This window comes from Vidua macroura, chromosome Z (assembly GCF_024509145.1).
Source record: "Vidua macroura isolate BioBank_ID:100142 chromosome Z, ASM2450914v1, whole genome shotgun sequence".
Lineage (NCBI taxonomy): Eukaryota > Metazoa > Chordata > Aves > Passeriformes > Viduidae > Vidua > Vidua macroura.
In genome coordinates, this window is record NC_071611.1 from 393,128 (window position 1) to 403,853 (window position 10,726).

Consider the following 10,726-nt stretch of genomic DNA (forward strand, 5'->3'; position numbering starts at 1 on the left):
TCTCCCTGCTCCTTTAATTAGTAGCAGGAAGAGCAGCCGTGTCCTTGAGTTTTGTGTCATCCTTATCTCGTCCCTGATAACCGTCTCCGTATTTGTGAAAGTCCCATCTCCACTGGGTCTTTCCAGTAACTAAAAGAGGGAAATGGGGAGAAATGCCATCTTTTGGACCCTCGATCATCAGGCCACTCTCCAGAGCACCTGGTATCTCCTTGCAAACAGGTTGTGTATGACAGCACCCAGTTTCCCTACAGATTGGATCCCAAAGGATAATGATCCGTTTCTTTCCATGCTGCCATCGCAGTGTCTCTGGAGCTCATGGTGTTTTCTGAGCTGCTTTTTGGCACTAATCAGGCGGGTATAAAGTGGAGTTCCCCCAACCCCAGCTACTCCTCCCGCTGCCGGCTTGTGGTTAAGGAGGAAAAAGAAAGGAAGACAGAAAAGAAAGCCCTGGCGTGAGGTGCCTTTGTTCAGGGCAACTTATGCGTGAAATCTTTTTGTCCTTCCTAAAGGAAGGCAAAAGTTGCAGTTGATTTGGGGAAAAAAGAGGCGAGTGCAGCGCTCCTGAGACGGAGGTGCCTCTGTGGGCAGGCGGGAGGAGGGTGGGTGGGCAGACCCTGATGGGAATCTGGTGCAGCAGATGTGCTGGTGTCTGTCTTCTCCCTTTTCTTCCCTTTTCCTCTCTTTTCCTCTTGCCTTGCCTTCTCCTTCAACAAATTCATCAGGCCTTTGACTTTTCCTTTCCAAACCTGCACCTGACAGCTGCATCCCCTGAGGATGTTTTGTTACACACTGTAGTGTCTAATTCTGGTGTCTTTCCAAATTCGCGTTAAAATCCTCCTGGGAATCAAGGTGTAAATATCCATGCGTGGTGCAGTTGTACCCGAAGGTCCAGTCTGACGGGGCTGTGCCTGCCCTCAGAGGCAGGAGGGTGCTGGGTGTCCTCTGTGACCCAGGCAGGACAAGGTGCAGCCGAGCTGGCAGCTGGGCACGGTGGGCAGGAGCAGTGCCGGGAGCCGGGAGGCTGCTGCTGCTTCCAGCCCAGCGAGCTTGGGCTGCCCAGCGGGACAGCGTTCCCTGCCTGCATGGCTGCCTTTGCCAGAGGCTTTCCCTCTGCTCTTGGGGGAGGGAGGAGGGGGTTTCTTTGTTAGCTTTCCTTCTCCTGTCTGCCTGCAGCCGGGCCTTCCCGTGCCAGAGCCAGGTGCCCTTGCTCCCCACAAAGAGGCAGCGGTGGGGTGTCCAGGGTTGGCGGGGTGGGACAAACCTAGGGGTTGACCTGGCCTCGCTGAGCTTTCTTGTCCAGCATCCTTCTGGTTTGGGCTGTGACTCCCCTGGGAATATGAAATTTAGTTCCTCTCATCTTTTGCTCTCTGAGGTTCGTCTCTGAAGTGTCCTGCAGCACCCACACCTGGCACCTGACCCAAACCACGCAGGAAAGGGTGACTCCAGGGTGACACCTCAGTGCAGGACATGGCACAGGCACAGGGAGTTCTCTAAAGAAGCTGTCACCAGCTGACCAGGGCCTGCAGATGTCATTTTCACCTGCTTTTAAACAAACATTGCTAGTGTTTTCTTTGGCATTTTGAAACCGCTGTCACAAGCCCGTTCAGAGGGAGCAGCTTCATCCCCTCAGGACACCTTTCCAGGGATGGAGGCAGAGCTGGACATGGAGTGGGGGGTTCAACCCACGCTGGCCACTGGCACCCTCCAGCCCCAGCACCAATGGCCAGCAGAGCCTTCCTCACATTTAGCAGTGCGAGAGGAAGGAAAGGTTTTTTCCTATCCCATCTCCATCCCCGAATTGGGTTATAGGACTATAAATCCCTGCCTCTCTGCCAGGATGGACTCAAGGATAAATATGTGAGCTGTAGTGGATATTAGTGGTGGGAAGCACAAACAGAGGATCTGGCATGGCTCTGATCCTGTGCCTGCCAGCCTGAAGGACTCTGTCCTGGGAATTCATGTGAACTCCTAAAAACACACGGCAGAATTCCTGCCAGGAGCCACTGAGGACACTCTGCAGTGCTGGAGCAAGCAGCAGGTCACCTGCAACAAGTAACAGGGCTGTAAGATGTTCCTGGGGATGTAATTCACCTTAATGAGCAAATACCCGGAGCCAATCAGTGCCCACATTCCCACACTCTTTATCTTCACATATTTCACAGGAGTGCAGAATTTGATACATCACACCAAGCTTGTTGCACTGAGTAATGAAATATAGGGAGCATTAAGAAACACTTTTGGCTACTCCTCTGGTGAAGTTTTCCAGTAAAACCTATCAGTGGCCCCGAGCAGTTTGGGAAATAATAATACGGAAGAAGCAGAGGCAGTGGAGTTTTACGGACTCCCAATGCACAAGAAACCATTTTATTTAAAAACAATGCATTCAATATCAGGTTATGGCACATGAGTCAATGCTGCAGGCACATCACACCACGGGATCACACTGAGAGCTCCCGAGCCCCGATGCTCACGACGGCGATGCGGCACGGTCACGAGGGGAGCCAGGGCACGAAGTGCTGTGCAGGCACGCTCCAGTCCCGGGCTGGGCACGCACACTGCCCAGTGCCGGGATGGGGACACACACTGCCCGGTGCCGGGCTGGACACACACTGCCCGGCCCCGGGCTGGGCACGCACACTGCCCGGTCCCGGGCTGGGGACACACACTGCCCGGTGCCGGGCCGGGCACGCACACTGCCCGGTCCCGGGCTGGGCACGCACACTGCCCGGTCCCGGGCTGGACACACACTGCCCGGTACCGGGCTGGGCACGCACACTGCCCGGTCCCGGGCCGGGCACGCACACTGCCCGGTCCCGGGCTGGGGACGCACACTGCCCGGTCCCGGGCTGGACACACACTGCCCGGTACCGGGCTGGGCACGCACACTGCCCGGTCCCGGGCTGGGGACACACTGCCCGGTGCCGGGCTGGGCACGCACACTGCCCGGTACCGGGCTGGGGACGCACACTGCCCGGTCCCGGGCCGGGCACGCACCCTGCCCGGTCCCGGGCTGGACACACACTGCCCGGTACCGGGCTGGGCACACACACTGCCCGGTGCCGGGCTGGGGACGCACACTGCCCGGTGCCGGGCTGGGGACACACACTGCCCGGTCCCGGGCTGGGCACGCACACTGCCCGGTCCCGGGCTGGGCACGCACTGCCCGGTACCGGGCTGGGCACGCACACTGCCCGGTCCCGGGCTGGGCACGCACACTGCCCGGTCCCGGGCTGGGCACGCACACTGCCCGGTACCGGGCTGGGCACGCACACTGCCCGGTCCCGGGCTGGGGACACACACTGCCCGGTACCGGGCTGGGCACGCACACTGCCCGGTGCCGGGCTGGGGACACACACTGCCCGGTCCCGGGCTGGGCACACACACTGCCCGGTCCCGGGCTGGGCACGCACACTGCCCGGTCCCAGCCCCCAGGCTGGGTCCCGAGGCTCTCCCTGGTCGTGAGGCTGGAGCAGCTCTGCTTGCAGCGTCCTTCCCACCGCTCACCTGAGAGGTGCCCTGGCCCTTTATGAATGCCAGCCATTGAAAAATAAACAATGCTTTTGGTATGGCCCTTACTAATGAAACCGTTATTACAATTATGGCATTTTTTTCTTTTTTTTATTTTTTTTTTTATGTTTTTTTTTTTTATCTAAAACAACTCCATCAGGCATTGAACTGTAGAGCCATTGAAATAAAGACACATTCATTTACAGAAAACCTGCTTTTTCCTATTTGCCCTGTTTTTGCAGCCTCCATTCACAGTTAGTTCTGTTTCACAAACTCTTGCTTTTTGGCTTAGTCTTACAATTAAACCTGGTAGCCAAATGCCTGTTTTCACATGCCTTGCTACCGTTCACCGAGGAGACGCAAGCAACAAAAATAGAGACCCAAGATGTATAAAAGAAGCGATGACACATGTATTCCCAATCCTATGTACACCCCCAGCACCTTGGCACCCATCCTGTTGGCAAAGGGGCTGGAGAGGGGAGGGCAGCCCCCCGCACCTTGTAAATAACAATTGAATAAATAATAAAGATACTTGCTTATTAATGCAAAGGCATTTCTGCTGGAGAGAGGCAGCCCCAAAGAGCCTCTCCTCCTGAGCCACTGTCTTCTCCATCCCCTGCCATCCTCACCTCTCCCTCAGACCCCACCTGGCCAAACAAAAGCTGTGCACTTTGAGATGGTTTTCCACCTTGCATGAGCTTGGGCAAAAGAATATTGATACTAAGAAGCAATTTACTTTGGGCTGTGCTGTGCCATCGATCACGGGGCAGAACTCCCATTAAAATCAATGATTCTGAAATGTTCAATGTGGGTCTGGAGCATCGATGGGGAGTTTTGCTTTAAAAATCAATGATGTAATATGGCGCTCTGTCAATAGTTTTTCTGTATTCCATTTTCCAAATATTTGCAGTCAGTTTTGTGCTTCCTTCTCTGCATTTGGTGCCTCTTTGTGCTTTTGGAAAGTTCTGGGGGTGATGCCAGGGCTGTGCCCAGGGCTGGCAGGGGGTTGTACCCCTCTCCAGGACCATGGGAGGTTCCGGAAACTGTATGGAGCACACTGCTCCCTGCTTTCATGCCAATATAATGATAATAGTTCTCATTTCTTTAATGTGCTGATGAGAAATGATGGGTCCCCACAGGAAATTCGTAAAAGGTCTCTTGATAAAAATATCTGGCATTCAGACAAGCCAAGAAGGGTCACTCAGGGTTCGGGGTGACCCTTCTGCCCCGGTGGGCTCTTTGCCATTAGGATTAGCGTTGCTGGGCACTGCTTTACCACGGACCCCAGTGACCAGCACAGCTGCTGTACAGCTCCATAGGAAACAATATCAGAAATTATTCATTCCTGCACTTCATTAACGACCAGTGCAGAGCTCTTCTTTCCCTGTGCAATTTCTAGTTTGGGGCTAAACAGTCTGTGTGCTCCAGCACGTGGAGAAGGGTCCCTGCAGGCTTTGTTGGGACTGGTGCTGCCCAGCTGCTGCCAGCCCCACAGCTCCCAGAGAGGCTGTGATCCCACAGCCCTTGCTGGCACTGGGGGCACTCAGTCCTCGCCTGGGGGCATGGCACTGGGACATCACCCTGCACCACTGTGACTCCGTGAGCACAGGCACTCGAGCTGGACCCTGCTGAGCAAGTGTGAGGAGCGCAGGACTGGCCAGGGCCCCAGGAACAGCGGCTGGGGCAGTTCTGGACATGGGGCAGCAGGGGGGTGATCCAAGCCCCATCACAGCCCTAAACAGCCTTTGGAAAAACAAAGCTGGGAAATGTGGGATAATTCAAATGAAGGAGAAAGCCACCAGCTCCTTCTCCACCCAGGGGCGTGGGGGAGAACCGTCCTGGCTGGGGGGCCAACGGAGCTGCGGTGCCACAGTGGGCACCAGGACATGCCTGGGCTGCTCAGCTTGGGTGTTGTGCAGGAGATCTCCTTCCTCATCTCCTATGTCTGATCGTAGGTAAAGAAGCTAAGAAAAATTACCTGTGCCATTTTAAATACTGGATTTTGCATCTTCTTTCATTGTTGGGTCAGTTCTCACTCAGAACAGTAGAAAATGGTTAAATACTTGCCAGCATACTCATAAGAAACCCAGTAATTTCCCAGGTTCCTTAATCCTGAGAGATAATGGCCAACACTTCCCAACTGTAAGTGACCCTATTGTTTGTCCTGTCCCCAAACAGTTTGACTTCCTGTGGTGCCAAGGAAGCATCTGCCCTGTCTGCCTTGGAGTGCTGTTGGTGATGGGAAAATGGGGACACTACTCCAGCCGTCTGACTGGTGAGTTAGAGACATAAATGGGGAAATTTGGTCATGGCATTTCCTCTTCCCTGCACTCCAGCTCTGCTCACTTCCCTGCAAAAACTGGTTTTAAAAATCCCAGCACCTGGCTTCCATTTTTGCCCATCCTGCCCAAGCAGAGGGATGGGGTTTGGGGCTTTTCTCACCAAATATGTCTCCAGAGAAGCCTAATTCCATGTATTGTGGTGGTTCAACTTTAAAATCAAATGACAGAATAGTATCAGATGGATGGGAATGAGCATGCCTCCGTCTGTCTAGTCTGGACTAGGATCTGTCCCGAAAGGAATTAAAACACTGAAGTATTCCAAGAGTGATAGAAACACCTAGCTAAGGTATGAGCCACTTTGTGACCTTCTTCTTGTTATTCTTTAAAAAATGTAAAATTCAGTAAATACGAAAATACCCAAGCGGTGTAAATCAGGATCCACACTGAGGAACTTGCGTGTGACGATGCGCTGCAATTCCGAGTGGCTTCCTCCATCGGCCACGGCAACGCCCAGCTATTGAGAGCAACAGATACAAAAGAAGCAAAACCTTTTAAAAGTAGCATTTCTAGCTCTAATGGGAAGGAGCAATAAAATTATTTAGGGTGTTTAGTAGAATGCTAAAATATGAACAGATATTAAAACATACTGAGTGGCTTATCTAGAAATGCAAAATGTTTCAACTTTGCAGCTGCACAAATCGCATCCACAGAACATGATAAAAGCTTCTGCACCACTAAATATGCTGAAACCCTTGGATGAGCAGTAGCTAAAAAGCATCTTTAAATTATGGAAAAGATTCTAGGGTAGGTTTGTTGCCTGTTTAGAATTCTATCTGAAGAATGTTTAATTTGGTTTTGGGCACTTTTTAGACAATTGTTTGGCACTTCAAGATTTAGGTTCTTAGGCACAATGCGACAAGGTGAGTTTGGCCAGTCCTTCACCGTGCATCCTGTAGAGCAGCTGGAACTCTGCAGGCAGCTGGTGGGACTCCTGCCACTTGGTGGTGAACTTGGTTCCCTTCTTGTCATAGTAGTGGTAGGGGAGGTCCTCCCGCGTGTTGGGGTCGAAGGCGAAGGGCCAGAAGCCGTACAGGTGGATCTCGTCACATATGGCCGAAGCCAGGGTGTACATGAGGATACCTGTGCTCAGCCGCTTCGGGGACAGGTGCTTGTTCCTCCAGTACCTGGGAAGACAAGAAGGTGAGTCAGAATCAGTCTGCCCAGAAAGAAACAACTGAAGGCTGTTCTGAAGCAACTACAAAGCTTCAGTGGCTCTGACAAGAAGTGGTCCTGACTAGCCAGACTGTGCCTCCCACATCGGGCATGAGGGGAAAAATCAGTTAAGAGATGTATTTGTACAAAGAGATGTATATGGCCACTTACATGAAAGGCAAGCCCACCCACCTGTTAACGTGCTGCATGATATTTCCTGGCCAAGCCAGCTGGACCTTTAGCTGCCCTCTGTGCTCCACAAAGAAGTCAACCAGTGTTCTCGTGACTGTTGCTGATGTGTGGAAGAAAAAGGCAGGGATCCAAAGAATGGCCCCATCGAGCTTTTTCAAACTTAAAAAGAAGTTGTTGCGATCCTGAATGGTCAAAAGGTTGTTGTAATACTTCTCCAGGATGCTGGGGTTGAAGGTGGTAAGGTTGGTTTTCCTTCCAACATCTTTCTGGAAAGCCTCGGTTGGAGCAAAATTGCACCGAAAGACAAAATCCGATTTATCAATTTCCTGCCCACACTGGCTCCCGGTCAGGATCCCGCTGTTGCCGACCACGGCGCAGATATTGTAGTGCTTGTTCTGGATGGGAGACACGTCAGGAAGCAGAGACTTGAAGTTATTGCTGATGGAGAAAACATACTTATGGCTGGAATAATCATAGTGCATCAGCTGCCCGATCCGAACGCTGCTCTTGGTCAGAGAAAAGTTTTTGATGACGTCAACATGCTGAAGGATTTCTTGCCTAAAACAAGAGCAAAATAACAGAAAACATGGAGTTCTAATTCCCCTTTTTTTGCAGTGGATTTTTTTTCTGCCTAGACTTATATTTTTCCTTTTTATAATTTAAAGTGTACTGAAGTCGTTTCCTGAGCAACATGGTGCAATGGCTTTTAAATCAATACAAATAGATGGGAATGAGGGAGCTGGCTCCTCACCTAGAGCTCCACTTGGATTTACCAGCTGGTCCCTACGGATGCCAGCTCAGGCTGTGCCTGTGCCTCTTGGAATAGTGTCAGGATTAAAATATGGGATTGGCTGCTTAGGACAAGGGGTGCAGCTCCCATTACACCCCCCACAGTCACCCAACTGCGGGGTGTGCACTGCACCGCCCTGTCTGGGCTGTGACACAGGGTGAGGACAGCTTTCTGCTGGGGCTGTGTGTGCCTTTCATTCCTGGTGCAGCCACAAGGCCAATTTAGATATATATGTTTATTTATTTATTTATTTATATTTATGTTTTCATTAACAAGCTTCCAATCACAAAACCAAGCGGCAGTCACTGTCTCCATCTATGCAAATATAGCTCCTTAATTCATATTTGGGCAAGCACAGCAGCACTTTTAGGAGGGTTATTAGGGATACTTACAAAGCAAACAAAACCAATCCTGCTTGGGAATTTCCCTTGCACGGCATAAAATTAGAAACTGAATAGGACTTTATTTACTTATGTTTATGGAAAACAAACAACCATTCCTCCAGCTCACATCCTCCAATGTCTGAGCATTAATGGAGTCCCACTGGGTGCCCTAATTATGGGTTCTGGCTGACGGACAAGTGCAAAGGCAGCTGCTGAGGCATCAGCTGAAATCATCAGAAGGGTCGCACAGGAACAAGCTTATGGAGCTGCTGGTGCCAGGGAAGGAGTAACACTGAGGGTGGCCACTGTCACACAGCCTGGGAGGTCCTGGGCAGAAGATGGGACTAAGTGCCACCTCCTGTCTGTAGCCCACGGCTCCTGAGGGCAGCGTGTGGCAGCACTGGAAGGGAATTACTTGTCCTGCTGTCCTTGGACAGTGGCCTGAAGGGAGGAGAAAAGCCCAAACCCTGCACTGAGAGGTGCAGCAGCTCCATCCTGCCTGGCCACAGAGCCAGATTCCTTCTCCCCAGGTGGCACATGTGAGCAGAGCCACGAGGCAGTCCCTAAACCAGCAGGCATTTGTCAGGACAAAATTACAGTCCAAGATGGCAGTAGCTGTCTTAAATGGCTGCATGGTTTTATTTTCTTTTATAGAAATGCTAAATATATGTAATCAGCAAATAGATATATGTATAAAGAGTACAAAGCTCTGTGCCTGCCCCTGCAGCCGGAGCGGAGCTGGAGGCAGGAGCAGCACTGCACTTGCTCAGAACTGCCAGCAGCTGGGAAGTTTCTCTGCATGTCTCTGGCCTCCATGAACACAGCCTTTCATGGCTGTTACCGGCCAAAGTGTTTCCACTCTTAAACCACAGCTATTTATCCTGGGGTAAGGACAATTCCACTTGCACACCAGGAAAGTGGGTCACGTTCTAGTACAATAATGTGTGTTGCAGCCTGGTGTCCTGCTCTGAAATAATCAAGTCTTTTGGGACAGCTGCAGCTGTCTGGGGAAAAGCTCTGGTTCAGCCTTTGTCTCTTGCCGCTGGCAAATTCCTCGGAGCTCAGAGTACCCAGCAGAGTGCTGCATCCCCTTAACTGCTGGTGGGAAGGGGCACAGCCGGGGCCATGCCCAGGTGCTTGCTCACCTCTGGTGGGCAAAGGCGCTCCGGTTGAAGACCCACTTGGAGGGCTTGTCCTGCAGCTCTTGGCCCAGGGAGTTGGTGATGGGGATGAACGAGGGGTCCAGGAACTTCAGTGCAAACTGAGACCTGGAGATGGGCACAGACAGCAAAACATGCACACACATGGAGACACATGGAGACACAGAGACAGCAACTTACACACATGGAGACATCCATGCACACACATGGAGACACAGAGACAGCAACTTACACACATGGGGACATCCGTGCACACACATGGAGACACATGGAGACACAGAGACAGCAACTTACACGCATGGGGACATCCATGCACACACATGGACACACATGGAGACACCCACGGACAGACACGGGGACACCCGTGCACACACATGGAGACACCCGCGCACAGACATGGGGACACACGGAGACACCCACGCACACACATGGAGACACATGGAGACATCCATGCAGCGCACATGAGGACACCCACGCAGACACAGAGATACCCACGCAAGCACACAACACACGTGCACACAGAAAGCACACGCAGACACCCCACACACCCCACCGGCCCCCGCACACCGCACACACAGACCCGCAGCCCGTTACCGACCGTGCCCGACCCGCCCCCGCGGCCGCCGCCATCAGCACCACGGAGAGCGGCCGGCGCCGCCGCCGGGGACGTGGCCGTGCCGGGGCCCCCCGCCCGCCTCCCCGCACCCCGGGCCATGCGGCTGCCGCTCCCGGCGCTCTCCGGCCCCGCTCCCCCGTCCCCCCCGCAGCCCGGCCGAGCCGGGCCCGGGCCCACCGTGGCGGGCCGCGCCTCACCGGAATCCCGCGTGGAACATGTACATGCGGGGTCCGGCGGCGCCGGCGGCGCGGGGCGCCCCGAAGATGTTGTCCTTCTTGAGCGAGACGTAGCTGATGAGGGACAGGATGAGCAGCGCCACGCTGAGCATGACAAGCCCCAGCACGCTGGCCACCCGCACCATCTTGCAGCTCCGCATGCCGGAGGCGGCCCCGCGGCTGGGCGGGTGCGGGGCGGCCGCGCCGCTACATTGGGGGCGGCGGCGGGGCCGGGGCCGGGCCGGCTCCGCCGCGCTCGCAGGAAAATGGAGGGACGGGGCGGTGAAATGGCAGCCGGGAGCGCCCGCGCGGCCCCGCACGGCCCCCCCCGCTCCCGCGGCAGCCGCGGCGGGACGGCCTCGGGCACAC

The 10,726-nt window shown here is 53.7% G+C and overlaps 1 protein-coding gene across 2 annotated transcripts; it reads right to left on the minus strand.

Annotated features, from left to right (window-relative positions):
• Window positions 1-3,611: 3,611 nt before the first annotated feature.
• On the minus strand, window positions 3,612-10,627 carry ST8SIA3 (ST8 alpha-N-acetyl-neuraminide alpha-2,8-sialyltransferase 3). 2 transcript variants are annotated; one of them, XM_054003853.1, is made up of 5 exons: window positions 10,340-10,627; window positions 9,512-9,634; window positions 7,194-7,751; window positions 6,930-6,973; window positions 3,612-6,303 (listed from the first exon to the last, which is right to left on the minus strand). In XM_054003853.1, exons 1-5 carry the CDS (start codon window positions 10,516-10,518, stop codon window positions 6,221-6,223), a joined length of 987 nt encoding a protein of 328 aa, XP_053859828.1. In that variant the 5' UTR covers window positions 10,519-10,627; the 3' UTR covers window positions 3,612-6,220. The 2 variants fall into 2 exon arrangements, with proteins under 2 accessions (XP_053859828.1, XP_053859827.1); XM_054003852.1 differs by lacking the exon at window positions 3,612-6,303 and having other exon boundaries at window positions 6,310-6,973; window positions 10,340-10,626.
• Between the last annotated feature and the right edge of the window lie 99 nt (window positions 10,628-10,726).